Source organism: Rhinolophus hipposideros (assembly GCF_964194185.1).
Source record: "Rhinolophus hipposideros genome assembly, chromosome: 5".
Taxonomy (NCBI): Eukaryota; Metazoa; Chordata; class Mammalia; order Chiroptera; family Rhinolophidae; genus Rhinolophus; species Rhinolophus hipposideros.
In genome coordinates this window covers 39,266,089-39,289,438 of record NC_138051.1, presented here as the reverse complement: position 1 = coordinate 39,289,438, position 23,350 = coordinate 39,266,089, and the positions used below count along the sequence as shown (strand labels likewise).

The 23,350-nt window shown below is 38.7% G+C and overlaps 1 protein-coding gene across 4 annotated transcripts in view; it reads left to right on the top strand.

The window, feature by feature from the left end:
• ZNF106 (zinc finger protein 106) overlaps nt 1-22,432 on the top strand; it is a 59,483-nt gene extending 37,051 nt beyond the window's left edge. For all 4 annotated transcript variants that reach the window (XM_081049221.1, XM_081049223.1, XM_081049220.1 and 1 more), the window contains 12 exons: nt 2,232-3,012; nt 5,427-5,482; nt 6,070-6,215; nt 7,608-7,742; nt 11,881-11,997; nt 14,306-14,497; nt 14,987-15,049; nt 16,102-16,221; nt 16,986-17,057; nt 17,844-17,915; nt 19,569-19,715; nt 20,007-22,432. In XM_081049221.1, coding sequence (XP_080905347.1) covers nt 2,232-3,012; nt 5,427-5,482; nt 6,070-6,215; nt 7,608-7,742; nt 11,881-11,997; nt 14,306-14,497; nt 14,987-15,049; nt 16,102-16,221; nt 16,986-17,057; nt 17,844-17,915; nt 19,569-19,715; nt 20,007-20,063 — 1,958 coding nt within the window. In that variant the 3' untranslated portion in view covers nt 20,064-22,432. The remainder of the gene's footprint in view (nt 1-2,231; nt 3,013-5,426; nt 5,483-6,069; nt 6,216-7,607; nt 7,743-11,880; nt 11,998-14,305; nt 14,498-14,986; nt 15,050-16,101; nt 16,222-16,985; nt 17,058-17,843; nt 17,916-19,568; nt 19,716-20,006) is intronic.
• Nucleotides 22,433-23,350: the final 918 nt, after the last annotated feature.

Genomic DNA, 23,350 nt, shown 5'->3' with positions numbered 1-23,350 from the left:
CACAACCAAAAATTACGGGGACTTCTCTCCCCAGAACTGAAAACCTGTGCTGGGTTTGGGCTGGGATCTCTTGCTAAATCTTTAGGGGATGGGGGAACCGCCACAGCTGAAATAGCCCTCCTGATCTTTAATGGTCACACCTGGGTGTGGGACCAGCCTGTGCTGCGTCTCTGACCTTCCTACCAGGACTGGAGATGGCTTCTTCTGCATGCCCTTAGTTGAATTTTTTTCTTAAAGATTTTACTGGGGAAGGGGAACAGGACTTTATTGAGGAACAGTGTGTACTTCCAGGACTTTTTTTCTTCCAAGTCAAGTTGTTGTCCTTTCGATCCTAGTTGTGGAGGGTGCCGTTCAGCTTCAGGTTGTTCTTTCAGTCTTAGTTGTGGAGGGCGCAGCTCAGCTCCAGGTCCGGTTGCCGTTGCTAGTTGCAGGGGGCACCACCATCCCTTGTGGGACTTGAGGAATTGAACCCGCAACCTTGTGGTTGAGAGGACACGCTCCAACCAACTGAGCCATCTGGGAGCTCAGCTGCAGCTCAGCTCATTGTGCCGTGTTCAATGTTAGTTGCAAGGGGCGCTGCCCACCATCCCTTGCGGGACTCGAGGAATCGAACTGGCAGCCTTGTGGTTGAGAGCCTGCACTCAACCAACTGAGCCATCCAGGAGGTAGCTCAGCTCAAGGTGCCATGTACAATCTTAGTTGCAGGGAGCAGAGCCCACTATCCCTTGTGGGAGTCGAGGAATTGAACTGGCAACCTTGTGGTTGAGAGCCCACTGGCCCATGTGGGAATTGAACCGGCAGCCTTCGGAGTTAGGAGCATGGAGCTCCAACCGCCTGAGCCACCGGGCCGGTGAATTTTAGTTGAATTTTGATGTGGTTGTGAGAGAAGGTAAATATAGCGTTTACCTACTGCATCATCTTGGGTCTAGATATTTTATTATATATTCAGTCTTTGTTTTTGAGTAACTGTATTTTCCAGGACCCATCAGCTCCAAGTATAGTTGTTGTCCTTCAATCTAGTTGTGGAGGGCGCAGCCCAGCTCCAAGTCTAGTCGCCATTTTCAATCTAGTTGCAGGGGGCGCCACCTACCATCCTATGTGGGAATCGAACTGGCAACCTTGTTGCCAAGGGCATGGGCTCTAACTAATTGAGCCATCCGGCCACCCACCGGCAGCTCAGCTCAAGTCTTGTCTTCAATCTAGTTGTGGAGGGCACAGCTACTGGCCCATGTGGGAATCGAACCAACAACCTTGTTGTTAAGAGCACGTGCTCTAACCAACTGAGCCAACCCGCTGCCCCTATTTCAGTCTTTCTTAAATCGTAAATGTTTGTGTGTTTACATGTAGCCTTTATATTAGGTTGGTACAAGAGTAATTGTGGTTTTATTTGCAATTATTTTTAACCTTTTAAATCGCAATAACTTTTGCACCAACCTAAATACAAAGGACAAATCATAGTTTGTTATAAACCTTCCTTTTTTCCACCTAATATATTGTGATCGTTTCCTTGTGTCATAAAAAGAATTCATCTAAACTATTTTATTTTACTAGTTGTATAATATTTGCGAAGTTACATAATAATCTGGCTGTGCAATAATTCCTGTAATCTCCTTTGAATATTTAGGTATTTTGCCTTTTTTTCTTAGTATTCTGTATAACACTACATTGTATATGTCTTTGAGTATGTCTGTGATTATTTCATCAATTTAAATTCAGAGACATGAAATAACTAAGTTAAATAAAATAGACATTTTTAAGTCAGCTGACTTTTTAACTACTACTGGTATGTAGCGAAACTGGATGATGTGCAGATAAAATGCATAGTGAAAACTTAGAAGAAATAAAGGTGAATGCACTTCAGCTGAGTAAATACTTAAGTGTCTACTAAAAATAAAACAATTTCAGTATGTGGGCATTTCAAATAATAAAGAAAGAAAAAAGATTGATCGAAACAATCTCTGCCTATAAGGATCTTTTATAGGATATAAGACATGCACATTATTTGTGAGATGAATCCAAGGCAAAGTGTAGTAAGTGCTTTAACGGAAATTTGTGTAAGTTATGAGAAGCTGAGGGGTGAGATAACAGCTCTAATAGTCATGGCTTGTTAACATATCATTGAAATATCATTATTTAGTAGAGACAGAGTCAGTCAGTGACAGATAATTGCAATTTATGACTATAAATAGTAGACACAAAAAAATGCAACAATTTTTTTCCTCTCAATTCAGGAGAGATCCGTGAATGTTGCCCAGTTTATTCAGGCATTGCTGCGACATCGTCCTTATCGGAACAAACAGAAAGTTTTCATGAGCCTACACAAGAACTGAAGTTTTCTGTGGAGCAAGGAAATACCAGAAATAGAGAAATCACTCCCTCTTGCCAATCAGCTGGTCTTCCTGGCATAAATAATGAAGGTGAAGAGCCAAACAAAGTCAATAGTGGGTCTGAAGCCTGTACCAGCTCTTTTCCAAGATTATCCTTTGCTTCAGAAACCCCTTTAGAGAAGGAGCCTCACTCTCCAGCTGACCAGCCTGAACAACAAGCAGAGTCCACTCTGACATCAGCTGAAACTAGGGGAAACAAGAAAAAGAAAAAGCTTAGGAAGAAGAAAACTCTGCGGGCTGCGCATGTTCCTGAGAACAGTGACACTGAGCAGGATGTATTTACTGCTAAACCTGTGAGGAAAGTGAAAACTGGAAGGTCAACCAAAGGAGGAAAAGTAACAACCTCCACGTGGGAAGATAGCAGAACTGGTCCAGAACAAGAAAGTGTCAGAGATGAGCCAGATAGCGACTCCTCTCTGGAAGTCCTAGAAATTCCTAATCCTCAGTTAGAAGTAGTGGCCATTGATTCTTCTGAATCTGGAGAAGAGAAACCAGACAGTCCATCTAAGAAAGATATTTGGAACTGCTCAGAGAAAAATGCATTAGAAACTTCTCGTTCTGGTTGTGATGAAGTTACCTCTACTAGTGAGATTGGCACTCGTTATAAAGATGGTATCCCTGTAAGGTAAGGATGTTGTATTGGTCCAATCAGAACAACTTTCGCCATCCTCCTTTTCTTAAAAAATAGAACTTTTTGTTATGACCCAGAATTTTTTAAAGAATCTGATTTATAAAAAGTCAGTAAGACTTATGGATGTGGGAGAATCAAACCTTGGCAGTGGAGATTTTCTGCTTTCTCATTTATGTTATACCGTATTTCCCCAAAATAAGACCTAATCGGAAAATAAGCCCTAGCATGATTTTTAAGGATGTTCGTAATATAAGCCCTACCCCAAAAATAAGCCCCAGTTAAGATCATCAGCCAGACGCATTTAGTACATCTGTTGCAACACACGACGGACGTATTGTATTATAATATTAATATGTAAATAAATATAAATATTGACATTAATACTTAAAATAAATGATAATATAAATTGTAATTAAGTATTTGTAAATACCCAAGCGGGCTCAAGCGGGCGCCTTTGGAAGAGAGGTAAATACCTGTGTAAACAGATGAACTCGAGACTTACTGCCAAATGACCAATTAGAGTACAGACACAACGCATGAACAACATGGGCACTTGATAACCAACGGATGTGGTTGTGTCTAATATGAATCTTCGTAATGCAACATGTGTGTGTTTAATGGATGTACTTAATGCACTCGAGTGAAATAAAGAAACGTTTTCTGAATTTTGGTGCCTGCAATTTTTCGTCGCTTTTGTGTGGACCATCATTCTTAACTGTCATCATTTTTGTTGCCACTCCTGTCTCGTAAGTCTTCAGTTGACACTTGACTTAATGGTAGATTTAAAGGGAATAATATTTTGACCCCCAGACAAGATGAGTGGAAAAAGAAAAAGCTATTCCGTCGAGTACAAGAAAGGAATCATGGAGGACTCCCGGGGCAAGAATCTTACAGCTTTCTGCAAAGAGAAGTTGGATCTCCAAATGGTCCGAAAATGGCGAGCAGAGTATGATAACCTCAGTCAACAGGTGGACAAGGGAAATGCTAAGAAGCGTAAGTGTGGATCAGGTCGGCAACCATTATTTCCTGAGCTGGAAGACATCATCTGTGAATGGACTGCTGACAGGAGAGCAAAGGCTTTGGTTGTGCGCAGGGCTGATATTCAAGCATTTGCCCTTGCAATGGCACCACAGTTAGAAATATCCCCAGAAGAATTCAAAGCATCACAACACTGGCTGGATGGCTTCCTTCAGCGATATGAGCTGTCTCTAAGACTGACAACACTGTTCAAGCTGGAAGATACTGCAGTTATTAAACTTGCATTCAAGTTCTTTGTTGATGGCATAGACTTTTCTAAAGACCAACTCTCCAACCTGACTGCTATGGATGAAACTGCAGTGTTTATGGGCCAAGGATCTCAAACGACATTTGATCAGAGGGGTGCCTTGTCAATCTACATTCTCTCCACTGGTACAAAAGTGCATGTGTTACCTGTATTTTGGCAATTTGGATGGAAAGAAAGCCCCACCTCTAATCATTGCTAAGGGCGAGAAAGATAAGCTTGAACATGTTTCAGGCATTTATGTTCTTGAAACCAAAAAAGCCTGGTGCACACAAGCAGTTATAAAGAAGTGGGTCAGTTTAATGCTGCCACTTGTTTTGCGAGGTGGCCAAAGAGGTCTGCTAGTCTGAGATTCAGCCAGCACTCACTGCACTGAAGACATGAAGAACTTCCTTGCAGAGAGAAGAATAGATCAAATAATGATTCCTGCAGGAATGACTGCCTATCTCCAGAGTCTTGATCTTGCAATAAGCAAGCCATTCAACGACCATTTGTGCATGGAAATCAATGATTACACTGAAAATAGAATGGAGAGAAATCAGCGTGGAAACTTTGTGAAGCTTAGCCTACAAGAGGTCGTGCCTTGGGTGAAGAATTCATAGGATAAAATCACTGACAGCCATGTTGCCAATGCACTACGAGCAAGCTACGTGGACAAGAAGTGCTCATTTAAGGCGAGCTCTGTTGCTGGACATGAGAGATTGGGGCCAATGGTTCTACAGGAAATGGAGTCACAAGAAATTCAAGCCAGAATTCAGGGTTTGGAGAGTTAGGATGATGTTCCAGAAGAAGATGACATGACTGTATTTGAATAAATGTAGATTTTTGTCCATGAATAAATGTAGATTGCAATACATGAAAAAAATAAGACATCCCCTGAAAATAAGCCCTAATGCATCTTTTGGAGCAAAAATTAATATAAAACCCAGTTTTATTTTTGGGGAAATACGGTAAAATATTTACTGTACTTTTATTTCCTTTTATATAGAAGTTTCAGATGGAAAGATGATCTCATATCATTATTATTTGGCCCATTGATTAGAGTAACCCTTTGCAGGAAAATTTAAGTTTTGCTACCTGTCCTGTTCACACAGAATCTAAGAAGACTTTTACTATTATTTTGTAGTGTGGCAGAAACTCAGACTGTGATCTCCTCCATAAAAGGATCAAAGAACTCTTCAGGTATTTGGTTGTTCAGTTTTATTTAAATTAACCAAAGAGAAGAAGGCTTGTAAATGTTAGAGCCAGGGTTTAAATCTACTTAAATATGTTTATAGAATAGGGAGCAGGAGTTACCTCCAAAAGGATTGCTTTGACCAGTGGTTATGGCAGTTCTAAATCCTTAAACCCTGGCTTTTCAGTTTCTTACTCCCATCTCTCTTGTCTGGCTGTCTTATCTGTTCAACTAATTAATAATACAGTTTTACTGGTTCCAGGCATTTTTGCTTGGGGAGGAACTGCTTAAAGAATAATGCCTTACTCAATGAAATAACTGGCAGCAGAGGAGACTGGATGTAGAGAGATATTTGGTACCTTCCAGTTATCACTAAAAAACTCATCATATAAGTATTGTTTTCTTAAGTGAAAGACCTTCCCTGCCTTCCTTTATTGTGAAATCTTCATAATGAAGATCAAAATGTGGTATTTTGCTAGGGAAAGTAGGCTTGAAGGAGAATCCAGGGACCACTGTATTATGTACTGGTTTTGAGTTTTGAGTATCTTTTCAGGCATTAGCAAACATGTTTTTGAAACATATTCTTGATTTCTAGAAATATCTTCAGAGCCAGGAGATGATGATGAGCCCACGGAAGGGAGCTTTGAGGGGCACCAAGCTGCCGTGAATGCAATTCAAATATTTGGGAACTTACTGTATACCTGTTCAGCAGATAAAACTGTGCGAGTTTATAATCTGGTGGTAAGTTGATGCAGCAATTTGAATGTTTTTGGTTGGTTGCAAGTTTTGGAAATTCCAACTCGCATTGTCTTAAACAATAGGGGAATTTATTTGCTGTCCAGAAATGGGGTGGGCTTTAGACCAAACTTTAGATACAGTTAATCCAGTGGCTCAGCAGGTCACTGGGGACTTTATTCTCTCTCTTCATTCTTCCTTCTCTGTATCACCTCTTTCTAAAGCTAGTTTTCCTCCTGCTCACAGATAGATGCCAGGAGCCACTGGCATTTCTCTTCCCTCCCACCACGACCTAAGGGTCTTGTGCTGTATTTCCTGAACAGCCGCTTGGCAAAGGGAGATGTGGTTACAACCATAGGCGTGGGCCAGTCAGATCCCAACCCTGGAGTCGCTGGTGATGGATCAGTCACAAAGCTGCTACATAATAGAGAAGGGGTAGAATGAATATTAGGGAAGTATAAGAGGAGACATTTTCCCTGACGATTGATTCATTGTCCAAGTTTTTAAGGAGAGCAACGGTTTTCCATGACCCACACCAGCACTTAGTATAATCTGATGCTCGTTACTCTGAATTTTCATAGAATGAACTCTTGAGTTTTGATTTTGATATGTCAGACTAATTCTCTTTATCAACAATGACAACCAAGAAACTTTAGGAACACCACATTGTTTGAACAAATACCCTAAAGTATTTGAAATTGCTGAAGTCCTTGAAAATCAAAAGGTCGGATGATGGACCAGAAAATATGTTTAGCTATAGGCAATAGGTGTAGTTTCCTTTAGCCTAATAACACGAGAGGCAAAAGGGATGACTGAAGGAAGAAAGCAGTGGTACCAGGAAATATGACTGTAAGATTTGGGGGATTGGCTCTAACTCTAAATTGCAAGATAAGTGTTTGTATATATGTGCATTCTAAGTAGATCTCAGAGATAGCACAGAGATAGCATTAGGATGTTATGAAACATCCCTTAGGAAACCACACCTGGACCGTTAGGACCTGTGATAGCACCTGACGTCTGAATATTGTGGAGCATTCTCACAAGCTACTGATCAAATGCAGGAACTTAGCTGGGTAATTAGCTACTGTTTGGGTTTGCTAGATCTTTGGTCTACGTGTTAATTAAAATGCTAGTCTACCTTATAATGCATTGCCCTAAGTATTTTTTGGTATGACTCAGCTGACATACAGTTGGAGGTACCGTACTACATTGGACTGTTTCCTGGGCATTCAGTGATCAGATACTTCCTGAGCACCGCTTGTGTACCAGGCACGTTTCTAGGCACTGAGGATACAACAAGGAACTTGTTGTTATGTCTTAGCATCTTTTTGTTAAGGAAGTCCATTATCCAATCCTTCTATTTCCACAAGTAATGATCTGATCTGTGCTTGACTTTAGAGTCGGAAGTGCATTGGTGTCTTTGAGGGCCATACTTCCAAGGTGAACTGTCTCCTGGTTACTCAAACCTCTGGGAAGAATGCTGCCCTTTACACCGGTTCCAGTGATCACACCATTCGCTGCTATCATATTAAAGTAAGTAGGTCCAGAAAAATCAAAAGAAATAATGTTAAACTATTGTGACTCTTTGCTATGTAGAGTGGAGACACTGAGATAGATACTTCATTCTCCCAACTTTCTTTTGCTTCTGAACCTGTTTTAGTATACTTACTCGTATAATCCTTAGTAAAAGTGGGCTTAGATAGAAACCATGTTTTCTGTCTTTCTCCACCAGTATTTTTTTCATTTACCACTATTAGCATACCATTCTTGATCTTTCCCTCAAAGATCACTTTGGATTTTAATTTTCACATCATATACCAAAATTAATTGTAGATAGAAAAGAGAGTCAAATGTAGACATTTTCTAAACTTGAAAAATTAGAAGTGAGAATCTCCTCTGAGAATTTTCTAAATCTAAATGCATTCTAAACCTAAATGAAAGAAACGAGAGAAAATTGTCTGCATTAACACACACACTGTCTTAATTTCTTTAAAAGATTTAACTATTTGAAGCAAAATTTATAATACTAAATCATTAGGTTTTTAATATGCATAGATGGAATATGTGTTATAACAGGAATACAAAGGAAGGGCAGGGGATGGAGTTGTGTTTGTACAAGGTGGTTCTTATATTTTATTGAGAGTAAGTCAGTATTAACTTGAACTAGATTGTTGTAATTTAAAGAGATAATCCCTAGAGTGCTGGTTTACAGCTTCAGTGTGCTTCAAATTGACCTGGAGAGCTTATTAAAGCACTTATTATTAGACCCTCCTCTCAGCATTTCTGATTCAGTGAGTTTGAGATAGGGCCTAAGAATCTACATTTCTAACATGTGAGACTGACGCTGCTGGTCAGGGGGCCACACTCTAAGAACAACTGCCCTGGAATAATGCAATAAAATAGAGCTAAAAATTCAATTCAGAGGAGTTCAGATGGCATACAAGATAAATATTTGTTTAATACAAAACAAGAGCTGATAGAACTACAAGGAGAAATAGGCAAATCCACAATAATAGTTGGAGACTTCAATACCTCTCTCTCAATAATTGATAGAATACTAGACAGAAAATCATCAAGGATACAGAGAACTGGACAACACCATTGAGAAACAAGATCTACTTAACATTTATAGAATCCTCTACTCAAAAGAGCGAATACACATTGCTTTCAAATGCACATGGAACATTCACCAGGATAGACCGAATGCTAGATCATTAAGTAAGTCTCAGTCTTATTGAGAATCGCAATGAAAAAGATTGAAATCATTCAGAGTATGTTCTCCAGCCACAATGGAGTTTAATTTCAAATCAATAACAAAGGAATCTGGGAAATTCCCAAATATGAGGTAATGAAATAACATACTATGAAGTTACCATTGATGGAAAGAAGTCACAAGGGAAATTAGAAAATTTTCTTGAACTAAATGAAAATGAGAATACAACCTATTATTTGTAGGATGCAGCTAATGCATTGCTAAGAGGGAAATTTGTAGTTTTAAATGCTTGTATTAGGGGAAAAAAAGGTATAAAATCAATTATCTAAGTTTCTAAGAAATCAGAAAAAGAAAAAAAAGTTAAACTCCAAATAAGTGGAAGAAAGGAAATAATAAAGAGCAGAATGAAAACCAACAATATATAAAATTGACAATAGGAAAAAATCAATGAGACCAAAAGCTAGTTCTTTGAAACCAAATATAAGATAGATAAACTTTTAGCTAAATTAATCCAAAAGAAGACAGATTTCCAATATCCAAAATGAAAGAAGGAACCTCATAGCAGCATTATTCATTATAGTAAAATAATAGCAGTAATACATCCATAAACTGGTAAATGGATAAGTGTGGCATATAAAAGTCAACGTGATACGTGAAAAGTGGAGTAATACTAGCAAATAAATGGAACAATTTATTGATACATGTAGCAACATCTCAAAAACATTATGCTAGGTGAAGGAAGCCAGATGTAAAAGACTGCATGCTGTATGTTCTCTTTATTTGAAATTCTAGAAAAGGCAATATTATGAGGGTTGCCTGGGATGGCACTGGTGATTGACTGACAGAGGGTGTGAGGTAACTTTTGGGAGTGGTGAAAACGTTCTGAAAGTTGATTTGATAATAGTTACGTGACTATATACTTTACCAAACTTAACAAACTGTATATTTAACATGATGAATTTTATTAAATGAAAGTAATATTTGAATAAAGCTGTTAAAACTGTAAACAAATTTTGGCAAGAAATAAGTAAAAAGAGGGAAAAATAATTGTAACATAGGATATGATAAACATAGGGTTACTATATGTTGTAAGGAGCTTGCACCTTCAAAAAAGACAGATACTAGGATTCCTGTACATAAGTTGGGAAAAGATAAAAATTCCTTAAAAGGGGGAACTATAAATAACTGAAAAAAATGCAGTCTTGGCAATAAATGGAAATTGAAACAAAAGTTCAGTAGTATTTTGACTTATAAAACTCAAAAATTTTAAAAAGATTTTACATTAATTTTAAAAGTTCTAACATTTGGCATAGTGGGACTGTACATTAGTGAAAAAAAATTTTTTCAGCCAGTTATTTAAATTGAGGTATACCTTTATAGAGTTAAGTACACAAATTTTAAGTATACAGTTTGATGAATTTTTACATAGGTATACATTTGTGCAACCACCACCCTAAGATTAAAATACAGACCATTTTCATCCTCCTGAAGCTTCCCTCATGCATCTTCAGTCACCACCACCCACCCAGAGATAACCATTATTCTGACTTCTATCATTATAGATTTTGTCTGTGCCTGAGCTTCATATAAATAAACAATACTGAATGTATTCTTTCATGTCTAGTGTTGGCTCACCATAATGTCTCAAGTTTATGTATGTTGTTGTATGTGGCAGTCGTTCTTTTTTATTACTGTATGGTATGCAATTTCCTCTATAAAATTACAAAAAAATCTCACATGGGTTAACCAGAGGCAACATGAATCTTAACATTTGGACGTATTTTCTTTTTCTTTATTTTACAATTTCACGTGGCATTTATATTTGTGATTTTATGAGGGAAATTGAAAATCTAAATGACAGACTTTTAGGTATGAAAGAAGGTTGGGAGAAGAGATAAAAGGCTTTGACAGCCTACTGTTTTTGTCATTTTATCCACAGCTTGTCCCATTGTACCCATTATAACCATTTTAATTTTAACATCTGTATCCAAACCTGTTTAAAAAGCTACACCTGGGCCTTTAGTCGCTTAGTATCATCTTGAGCACTTACTGTGTTACTGGCTATATTGTGTGTTCTAGGTAATTAGATTTACTAGCATAACCTATTCATGGAAGTTGTTTCTTGAGGGTCAGATCAACCAGTGCTTGTTTAACTTGGATATGCATAGAGTTACTAAGGAAATTTTGAAAAATACGTATTCCAGAGCCTGCTGAATTAGTATCTAGTGCTTGGGGGTGAAGTTTGGGGCTCTATATATTTTAAAAGCTTCTTAGGTAATTATGGCAAGCTAACCTGACAATGGTTTGAAGTAGACATTTGGGAGCTATTAAAATAGAGAGTCAATTGCAGAAAAGCACATATTTGATTCATGCAATTATATATACAACTATTAGGTTAGTGCGAAAGCAACTGCAGTTTTTGCAATTATTTTTAACCTTTTAAGCCGCAATTACTTTTTGCACCAACCTAATATAATCTTCATTTTCCGTTTTAGCTGTCAAGTACAGCTTTAACTTTATCTTTAGCTACTTAATTTAAGAGTCTGGTACACAATTCTTAGTTCCCTTTGAAGAATTTCTACATTTCAAATTAGAAATATGGGTAACATTATTAGATTTTGTATTTCTTTTTGGTTTTTGTTTTAATTAAAGTTCATTGGGGTGACAATGGTTAGTAAAGTTACATAGGTTTCAGATGTACAATTCTGTAATCCGTCATCTGTATGTCACATGGTGTGTTCACCACCCAGAGTCGGTTGTCTTTCCATCACCATATGTATTTGTTTTTGATATTAACTACAACTTGAGAGTCTTTAAAGGAGGAAAAAAATCTACAAAATAGAGGATGCTGCGTTTTCTTCCTCATAAAAATATTTCATACTTGGCTTTCACAAGTATTATTTTCATATTTTACTTGCTGTTAACCTCTGCTGATGAGGTATTGTGTACTTTTATCAGACACGAGAGTGTGTGGAGAAGTTACAGCTGGAAGACCGGGTTCTCTGCCTCCACAGCAGATGGCGAATCCTCTATGCAGGACTGGCCAATGGCACTGTGGTCACCTTCAACATAAAGGTTTGTGCTTGGGGAGAAAAGGCTGAATTCCCATTCCCCTGAAAAGTAGTGTGAGTGTGTGTGGGAAGACATGGAAGGCAGACATTTTCCTGTTTTCTTATGTGAGAAAGCAACAGAATTAGCCGCTACTCAAAAACTGTTGTCTTCTGGTGTAAGTGAAACAAGATCCTGCATTCTGTCTGTGCAGACCCCAGTGTGCCAGGACCAAAACGTAACTCTGCTAAATTAAATCAAACTTGACAATTGGGAGCCAAATGAGTCACAGGTTAAACTAGTCTATCTCATTTTAAGAATGACACCATGAAAAACGAGCTTTGAGTATGACATTGATGTGATTTGGAACTGAGCTGGGGTTTCATGAGGGTAGTCTGTTCTGTAAAGGGAATTAAGTCAAAGATTTGCCTTCATGCCCATGTGGTCTCATTTTTTTCTAACCCAATGATAAATTCATTTGAATAAACCTTTATTGAGCATCTGTTATGTGCTAGGCCCCAGGATGAGTTTTAGGAAATGAGTAGGGACCCGTTTTTGATGGCCCTATGTACTTTATTAATGTAGTGGGACTTCATTTTGTAGCCTTTAAAGTATGAGAGACATGATCCAATTGGTATTTTTAGAAAAAGTCACTCTGAAGTTGATGAGATTGGAAAATATGGATAATAGTAGAGGCAAAGAGACCATTTAGGAAGCTTTCTAATGGAAGCTGACATGAGAAGTTAGACTAAGGGTAAAGAGAAGACAATGGATAGAAGGTGTAATCTAAGAGGTGGAATTGATGTTTCATTACTAATATGTGGTAACACTATATCCCAAGGTTATCTGGTCATCTTTTAACATCATGTTAGAATATTTACTGTGTTATACCCAGTTACAGTATCATTCATGTTAGTGAGCATCTGTTGTCTCTCAGCATGCTAGCTAGAGCTACTTATAAGAGATGCAATTAAATATTTCTGTCTTTCAGAAGTTGACAGTCACATTAGAATAATCTAGCACATGTAATCAAGTGCCAGGTTATTTGGTTCACTTGACAGGAATAGATCACAGAAGGGTAATTCATGAAAGCTTTTGCATTCCAGATGTGAAGTGCTAATAGCCTAGATTAGATTTGCTTAGGGCAATAGAAATAAAGAATACCTTTAAAATATTTTAAAGGATAAAATTTGATAATTACCTAATTTTCTCTTTTGTGAGCTTAATGTGATCAAAGGTAGATAGAAGTTAGATGCAAGACTTTAGGGGCAAAATGATGACAGGGAATTTAAATGGTCTTTAAATGGTTGAGGAGCCCCAGAAAAGATGGACCTCAGGACAGACATCTGAGAGTCTCTGCGGAGATGTGAATTTTGAAGCCTTGTTAGGGCTGGGCCTTTTCTGATTTGCCTGTAGTCCTAGAATGCATTGTTTCTAGAGTCTCAACAGAAAGCTAGGGCTGTTTATCAGGGCCTATTCACCCCTGGGCCAGATACCATCAGTCTGTCTTCCCAGCACCTTAAGATGGCTGAAATCATTGCTCAGCTCTGTAGGCTCCCAGCTGCCTCTTTGTGCTTGTTTAGTTTCTGGGAGTTTTACCCCCTGCATGTACTTTAAGTATGTTTTTAGAGTTTTGGGGGAAGTGAGAGGCTTTATGAACAAGATTGGTGTATGGATGAGGGTAGGAAGTCTAAAATCTGAGAGGAAGGAAAGTTTGGGAACTCAGGGTGTGACCAGGCCATTCTGATGGATATAAAGGCTTCTGTAGTCCACTAAATGATGTCGCGACAGATGACATAGAAGCAGAAATCAGAAGGGTGTCAGAATAACAGAAAGGTGGAGAATGAGAGAGTCTTACTAAAATTGGCTAAGAAAGTAGTTCTCCGTGGAGAATTTTGGAAACACCATGACAAATAGATTGTATAAATTTTGGATGACAAAAAATCGTGAAATTGTGCCTGGGTCTGTGGCCTGGAAATGTACTAGAATGTGAAACAAAGGTTGATCATTATCATTAACTTAAGGTAAGTGAGAGAGGGCATAGAAAGAGAACCAAGTTCTAATTATGATCAGGATAGGGTGGGTTGAAGTTAGAAACGAGTTCATAAGGTAAGAGTTTGCCACCACTGGAATGGGGGAGAAGGGAGTCATGAACACAAAGAGATTTGGAATGAGAATGGAAGAGCTTGGGAAGTTAAAGATTGGGAGTGGGTATGAGAAGTTTATAGGTAATAGAATTTAGAGTTTGTATCAAGGTAATGATATGGGTTAGTTGATTTTGAGGTTTACCAGCTAAGTTGCTTTTATTTCATATAATGGTGGCTTATTTTTTCAGAACAACAAACGACTGGAAATCTTTGAATGCCATGGCCCTCGGGCCGTTAGCTGTCTTGCCACAGCTCAGGAAGGCGCCCGCAAGCTGCTGGTTGTGGGGTCTTACGACTGTACCATTAGCGTACGCGATGCACGGAATGGACTCCTCCTCAGAACTTTGGAGGGGCACAGCAAAACGATTCTCTGCATGAAGGCAAGTATAGTGCAAGAGAGCAGGAGCTCGTTGTCTGGCACAAATAGAAGTGTTTGAATGGCATTCGCTGTGTTGTCTAATGCCTGACTTAGAACACAGTCATCTTGAAAAGGGCAAGGAGGTGACAGTCCTTTTCTATAGGCCTGGGTGATCAACGCATGTCCTCTATTTTAATATGTTAACTTAGAAATAGTTAAAGGGTATTTTACTTTAGAATGTAGATACACTCTCCTGCCCTTCTAGGCTACTTCATAATCATTCTGAAGAGGTAACAAACGTAATAATACGTTGTCAGTTTATCAGAGTATCTGGTTGTAGGACATAACGTTTCAGTTCAGAAAATTTGAGAAACTTAACTATTTTTTATACCTAGTTCATGCTCCTCTCAAGATAGGGTGGAAATCAGGGTTTGCCAATGTGCATTGCAAGTCACAGAGGAAACTCAGAACCTGATACCGAATCTGACTTATTGAGTTTTTTTTCTTCAAGGTGGTGAATGACCTTGTGTTCAGTGGTTCCAGCGATCAGTCAGTCCACGCCCACAACATTCATGTAAGCCCTGTTGACTTAAAGTAAAGAAATCTTTAATAGAACGGTGGTTAAAGCTTGAAGGTTCCTCAGACCTCTTACAATTTAAATTGAGCCCCTTTTCCACTGAGAGGGTTACTAATAATCCCTATGCATCAGCTCTTGGATGACATTGAGCGCCCTGGAAATTCTGACCTCATCAAAATTTTTAATAGGGGGCAGACTCAAAGTTTATGTAAGGTTTAGTTTGAATGCCTCATTTAAACTTGAGATAAATTGAGCATCTGAGGCTTTAAAAAAGTGGATATGATATGCAGTTTAAAATAGAACAAATAAAAACAGCTGAGACACTCTCCTCAGGTCAGAGGCAGCTCTTTGAAGCCCAGTTCCTCGTCTGTAACCTGGGGATAATCCAAGTCCCCAGAGACTTGTTGTCCAGATCCATTGAAATGATAAAGGTGAAAATACAGTTGACTCTTGAACATGACTTTGAACTGCTTGGGTCCATTTACACATGGATTTTTTTTTCAGTAAATACCTGTACTGTTTTTGATCCACGATTGGGAATCCGTGGATATGGAGGGCCAACTATGTGCATTGTTCTAAAATCTGCCATTTTATATAGGCATTTTATATGCCATTTTATATAGGGGACTTGAGCATCCTAGGATTTTGGTATCTGGGAGGTGGGGTGAGGTGGGGTGTAGTCTTGGAACCATTCTCCCACGAATACCGAGGGACAACTCAAGTTTTTGGGGAGTTAAGAGTTATGCTAATTTTCAACTGTGCAGGAGTGGGCACCTATAACCCCTGCATTGTTCAGGGGTCAACTGTACTTCGAAAGCTATAAAATGCATATAGATAGAGTTATGGCCCTTCTCTTTCTGTGATGCTAAGTTGTCTCCATGAGGATACATTTCATATATTTTGTGTATATAACAAATGCTGTGGAAGTTCTGTTAAAATTAGTACAGCTACATGTGTGTACAGGTAGCTTCAGAATTATCACATTCAAAATCAAAAGTAGGCAGGTACCTTGAAAACGTCTAGTGACCCTTATCTGTCGTCTGATGCAGACTGGTGAGCTTGTGCGGATCTACAAAGGGCACAATCATGCAGTGACTGTGGTGAACATCCTGGGGAAAGTGATGGTGACTGCTTGCCTCGATAAATTTGTTCGTGTCTATGAATTACAGGTAGAATTTAGATCCAGTATTTCGCTTGAATGATTTGGGGGAGATTGTCTATTTGTGTTTGGTATCAATTTTTTTATATAGTAAGGCTGGGGTGGCACCCAGGAATCTGCATTCTTCACAAGTACTCTAGATAATTATATGAAGCAGCTGATTTGAGGAATGCACTTTCAGAAACACTTCTCTGAGATATGTGGTCCACCCCATGGGTATCAAAATTTAAATGGTTGCCAGATAGCAACTGTATTCTTACACAGAAATTGGTTTTATTTGCAATTACCAGCTCCCTCCTTGAGGAGGAGTACTTACCATGTTTCCCCAAAAATAGGACCTCGCTGGACCATCAACTCTCATGCGACTTTTGGAGCAAGAATTAATATAAGACCCGGTATTTTATATTATATTATATTATATTGTATTATATTATATTATATTACATTATATTACATTATATTACGTTATATTATATCACGTCACGTCATATCACATCACATAACATACCCAGTCTTATAGTAAAATAAGACCGAGTCTTATATTAATTTTTGCTCCAAAAGACGCATTAGAGCTGATGGTCCCTCAAGGTCTTATTTTCAGGGAAACACGGTATTAGAAAGTTTGCCCTTATATTTCTGTTAAAATGCGACTGCTGCTTCATTTTGATGCCTCAGGTATAATTTTAAACCTGACACAGACCTTCAGGGACTATGCTTATCAAACACAAGGTATAAAGAGCCTAACTCTCTTTCTGTTTCTTTCCTCCACCTAAGTCCCACGATCGATTGCAAGTCTATGGAGGACACAAAGACATGATTATGTGTATGACCATCCATAAAAGTATGGTGAGTATTATGCCATGCCACAGATTTCCCTTTTACTAAAAATTCTACAAACTGATGTTACTACTTGTCGCTTCCCAAAATGACAGAGGCCTCGTTATTGATTACCTTTCTATCCCTTGGCATAATAATATCAAGATATAACCCAGTAATATTGTTGAATATTTCATTTTCTGTTAATAGCAAAAATCATTACAATAAAAATCTAATACTACCATTAAATAGAAGATAAATGTAAGCTGTTTCAAAAAGCATTGAGTGGTGCTTTTTCCAGAGACTTTATGATTCGAACAGAACATTGGAATAGAGTCAGGAGATTTGGCCAGTGTGGCATAGTTATAGCAGACCTAACAGTAGACACTCACTCACTCCACCCTGCTAGTCCTCGATTTGTATTATTTTTAAATTATGGGGTTGAACCAGAATGGATGTTTTTCAGACTCTGAGCAGTAGAGCGCTTTGTTTCAATGAAAGACAGATGCCTAGTATGTAATGCCCAACAGAAGCCAGAGCCACACCCGTTAAAGCGGAAGTCGGTGCCTCTGAGCCCTCCCAGTTTTGCTGTCAGCCATGGTCCCCAGAGTAGCTCTCTAAGGAGCACAGCTTCAAAGTGTCCAAACTAGAAGATCCTTTCCCACTGTAGTATTCTGGGGCTGGTTTGGGTTTAGTTTTGTGGTTTTTTTTTTTTTTTTATTACAGTTAGTACCAGTAGCTTTTGACTCTTATTTTGAGGATGTTTTTCTCTTTTGTGTGTTGTTTGGGTCTGATATGATAAACCTCTTTCTCCAGATTTATACTGGCTGTTATGATGGCAGTATTCAGGCTGTGAGGCTGAATCTGATGCAGAATTACCGCTGCTGGGTAAGGAGTGAAACTCTTCCTGTCACCAGATTTAGGAGTTGCTCAACCCTAGGCTCACTGATAGACCTTCGTTATCAGCAGTGCAGCATTTTTCTGTGTGAAGTATCTACTTTATGACTTCCACTGCAGGACAAGGATTATCTTTAAAAACCATACATAAAATGCTTCTATACTTCTTAATTGAAAAGTCTATAAGATTACATATGATGTATATTTAAATATCCTTCACTCAGAGGATATTTATCTCCCTGATAGTTTTTATTTTGTTTTATTATAAAATCAGTACATGCTTACAGAAATATCAACAGTGCATAAGTATATGAAATAAAAAGTACAAGTGCTTATTTTCATGTCCTGCCCAATACACTATACCCATTCCTCAGGGATTATACATATTAATAGTTTGGTTTGTGTCCTCATTGGTTTTTGGTGAATAGACAAACAAAAATCTGTCTGCTTGAAGTCTTAAACCTCAGTTTTCTACACTAAATTTCATTGTTTTTATTTTTGGGTAGGTGCTTGTGATGAACCCTCAGAACTTTCACACCTGTTCCTTATACGCCTTAATTTGTTTCATGAGTTCTAACATTGGTAGTGACCAAAGAAAAGTTTATGGCACTGAACTTTTCCCCCAACCCTAACCTTCTTTTCAGAATTGATGGAATGAACTTGACACTGTCTATTATTAAATTTGATTTTAGGCTTGTCCACAGCTTAATTACCTTTCAGCTTTTTACACTTTACTGTGTTTGCTTTTTAGTCTTCTCATCGAAGGCAAGCAAAAATCTTGTACAACAGGATGCAGGATAAACAAATAGAGAGTTAATGTATCTAGAGGAATTGGGAAAATACTGTCTGGTTTGGAAACTAGAGGAATGGGATAGTACTGACAGGAAGAAGAACTGAAATCTGCATTACATTTCAGAAATTAACATGTTGAATTAGAATCATAAGATTTATTACAAGCAAGCCTATAAGGACAGACAAAGCCAAGACAAAGAATCTTTATGCTTTCTGACTAACAAGTGAAATCGAGCCACATTTAGAAGTAAAGTTAACAGTTAAAAAAGAAAAAGTAGGTCATTGCAAGGTTGTGATTCAAATAGAATAATAAAGATTTTGTGTAAAGTCAGGCTTCCGCAGCAGACATTGTTTTCTACAACAAATATTTCCACAAATGTTTTTTTAATCAGGCATTTTTATTTTTAAGTTTACAAGTCAACAGTTCTTAGAATTGTCAAAAACAACTCTTTCAATATTGTAGGATAGCTCTTTGTCTTTTAAAATAAATGAACAAAGACACTCATTTTATGATGGCAAGATAAATAATAAGTACAATTTAAACTGAATTTTGTGGTAACTTGTCTATAAACATTTGCTTTTTCTTTATCTGTCTAATGATGTGACGGCCAACTTATTACTTTGCCTTCTCAAAATACCAGAGTCAAAAGACTTCCCAATCTTTTTAAGGTTCCTCATCATAGTGATAATTAATTTGATTGCCTCTGGCTTTGTCTTTATAGCCAAGAATAAATTAAAGAATAAGGGGCTTACTTTTTGTTTCCACCAAATTTGTGGTATACAAATAGGAATACTCTAATTGCATGTTTCTAGTATATTTTTAACCTACCCTTTCATTCTGTTACTCTCCAGTGGCATGGTTGCTCTCTGATATTTGGCGTTGTTGATCATTTAAAACAACATTTGCTGACTGACCACACGAATCCGAACTTTCAAACTCTGAAATGTCGCTGGAAGAACTGTGATGCGTTTTTCACTGCTAGGAAAGGATCCAAACAGGTACATCAGTGGGACTTGGGGTCAGCCTGAGATCATTCGACTGTTCAGAGCAGGATTTGGGAGCCTTTTTTGTCTAGTTATTAATAGAATGTTTAGAATTTCAATACATAGGGAGAGTCTAGGGATTTTTCTTTTTATTCTGATTCAGAGATTCGGGGGATAGCTTAACGAGGTTTCAAACGAAGAATGCTGGGTCCTAACTGCCTTTCATGTGTGGATCTTAGAATGTACCCATGAAGCTCCCTTGGCTTTGACTTTCTCTTGTCCTACCAACTTTCTCTCTTTTCCTAGGATGCTGCAGGACACATTGAACGACATGCTGAGGATGACAGCAAAATTGATTCATGAAGTTTTTTTGCCTCCCACGTTGGGAAGTCATTAGTTCAACTAATTTCACATTGGCCCCTCACACAGGCCACTCTCTTCCCTTCCCCAGTGAAGCAGGGAAGAAGAAAGTGAATACTAGCCAGGCTTACCACTAGCATAAGTCTGGGCAGCTCTATGGGATGATAGGTTAACACTTTAAGTTCTTGCTGGAGGTTTGTCAGGTTGAAACAGGTTTTAAGGAACCATATTCCTCTGGGACAACATGGCATATAGTCATTTATGCTACTGGTGTTCGCCAGATGTTTATTAAAGATACAGATCTTAATTGGTTCCCCAGTTTGACCCTAATTATACGTATTTTTGTTAATTTCAGTTTGTGATTTTTAGCTTATGTTCGTATGATGGTTTAAACCTGCAGTCAGGCCTTTAAGTACCAGTTTGTTCAAATGCTAGATTTTTAGGATCAGTTTTAATTTCTTCAGTTGTAATAACTGGGTATTGAAATTGGAGCAAATTGTTTCCTATCTTCATAATTATGTGCAGTGTGTTTCAATAGTCTCTTGCTTCGTAGATGGACAGAGCTGGCTTTAAATGCTAAAGAGAGATACAGTAGATTTTTTACAGCTAGAGCGATTGCTCTGCTGACTATATTTTAGGAACTCAGACAGCAAGTCACATAATGACAAGTCCTTACAGACGGCACTACCTAGTGAACATCTGCAAGTTTGCTAGCGTCCTTGGTTCAAGGCTGTATGCAGACCTAACATCTGCTTGGAAATTTGCTGTTAGACCTGGGCTCTCACTGCTGCAGGTATTGTCAGGCTGTTTGAACTGGAGGTGTAGCCTTTACCTCCTTTTCCAAGTTTCTGAGTCTCCAAGGCTGCTGTGGCTTTGAAACCTTTTAGTTTGCTCCATTGCCAACTCTCATTCTCTAGCTGTGCTTAGATGGCAGCCATCAGATACTTCCTCTTGTCTCACAGGATGCTTTCCACTCCCCTGCAGCACCCACATTGGGAGAGTTAGGATAAAGCATCTGAATTCAGATTTTAGGGCCTCAAGCAGGTTTCTTAAAGACTGATTTCTGAAACCATTGTCTTACCTTCACTTCCCACTGGCTGGGAAAGAAGAGTGGAATCTGGTGAAGGTAAAGACTCTACCTGTCCATTGAGAGTAGCCACATTAACAAAACCGTAGTGAGAAGTTTTGTTTTTGGATTTTCTCTGGACTCTCAAGAGACACTATAGGAGTTTTGCTTTCTATTCTTTTGTTTCTGGATTCTCAAAACTCTGAAAGATTATTCAGAGTGAGAGACAGGAAGAGAGAAGAGCCCAGTGCCAAGGAACCAGGCTTTGGGCTGTGGCTCCTACTGTTTTCTAGGATTGCAGAGCATCCGGATTTCTCTCCACCCCTGCTAGTACACACAGACATCTGCTCACATGTCTTTTTCACTCCAGCTCTAGGGCAGGGGGACCTCATGGGGTGGGGCTGGGGTTCATGGAAAGGTTTCAAGAGGGTATGCGAACCCCTGAAATTGTATGGAAGACATAGTATGTGTTTTTTTCCAGGAGAGGCTCCAGGTGGTTCTTACTGGATCAAAAAAACATGAGAACTAATCTAGGAGCTACACCTAGATATTGATTGACTCCCCCACAAGCTATTTACTTCTGTCTTTGTGAATGGGAAAACGCTTTTGTTGATAACACTATTGAGATTTGTGTGATACCGGGGAGAGGATCCTATTGCACAGAGAGTATTTGTGCTGTTTCTGTATGAGATTAAAAAGCCTTTCCCACCTCTCACCCCCATTTCCTATACTAGTCCAGAGGAGCTAGACTGTGTGGGTTTGGGAATGGTGATTTCACAGGAAAGTCTATTTGGATTTACTGCCAAACCTGGCATTTTTCTCTGGGCTGTAGGGAAGCCACACTTCCAGGTTGGCGGGGCAGTGAGCTAAGAAAGCCTCGCATGCTCTGTTGCATAGGTGCCCTTCTGTCCTGCCTGAGGACATGTCTGAAAAGACGAGAGTGGTGGAGCCTTTGTAGGACAGGAAGGGGGTACGTGAGGTGTTCGGCAATCGTGGGGAACCTTGGAAAGTATGAACAGACTGGTAAAATCAGGAAGAACTGATCTGAGTTTAACTTTGGTAGAATTGTGCAGTCTGTCTGCTTTTGTGTGCGCGGGTATGAATGCTCTTCGTACGTGTATGCACGTGGGCACCTATATTTACAATACTTTTCCTCATGTCACCAAAATTTTCTTTGAAGCAGTGGCAGTCATGTCTTTGTTTTAAGGATGTGTACAATTCATTTAACTCCAGGTTAGTGTGTTACCCTAAATGCACTATTCTAGCCCCCCGTTTAGCAATAAAGACATTGTGAGCGTCTCGGCTGCTTATGTGTAGTTGTGTGTTATTACTTCTAAGTGTCTTGACAGTTATGCAGAACTCGGCTGTTTGTAAGTCTTCTACAGTGTCTTGACTGATTCTGGCCCTCTGTCTCCCCTTAGAGAAGAGCTATGGCTCAGGGATTTGCACTGACTGGTACTTAGTACTGCATAAAGAAAGGAAACTGTTACATGACCTGACAAAACCCAACTCATTTCTTATAAGGAGTTGGAGGCCATCTTGTAGGATGTTGTTTTTAGCGACGTGTGCCTACTTCTAACGGCCAGCAGCCAAGGAAACCACAGTATAAATCCTTTTGTGTGCATATGCTAGTGTTTTAGTGGCAGTTTGTTCTGATAAAATATCAGTCACTTCAAGTTTTTAATCAGGTTCAAAATGTATTTTGGCATACTCCTCTACTCGGTGATAAACAGTTAAACACAACATGCAAACAAAACTCGAAGGACAAAGAATTATCTTGAGCTGATGTTCCTTGAATTTGAGAGAACATCATTGTTCCTACACTCCTGCTTTTGTGGGGAGATTCTTTTTCTGCCTCAGAAGAATAGCAGTTGAGTGTTTACCTGTAAGTTATCGGCAATATAACTGCTGTCTAAGTGGTTATTTGCCCAACAAAGATTTTTTTGTTTTTATTTTTGTTTTGGGGTTTTTTTCTTGGAGGGTAGATTATACAATGGACAACTTTAGTGACTAGGTATGTGGATGGTTTGGTGGGAGTAGGTGTACAACATTTAGTGGAATGGTATGGTGTGCTTTACGGAAGAGAATTCACTGGAGGGAAGATCAAAGTATATTGTGAAGTGAGATTTGAACAGCACGTTCCCTCTGGTTTGCTCAAATAACTGCAATTTATATACGCCGACTTACAGACTTTGTTCCTGTTACCTAACGGAGAGCTCCTAGA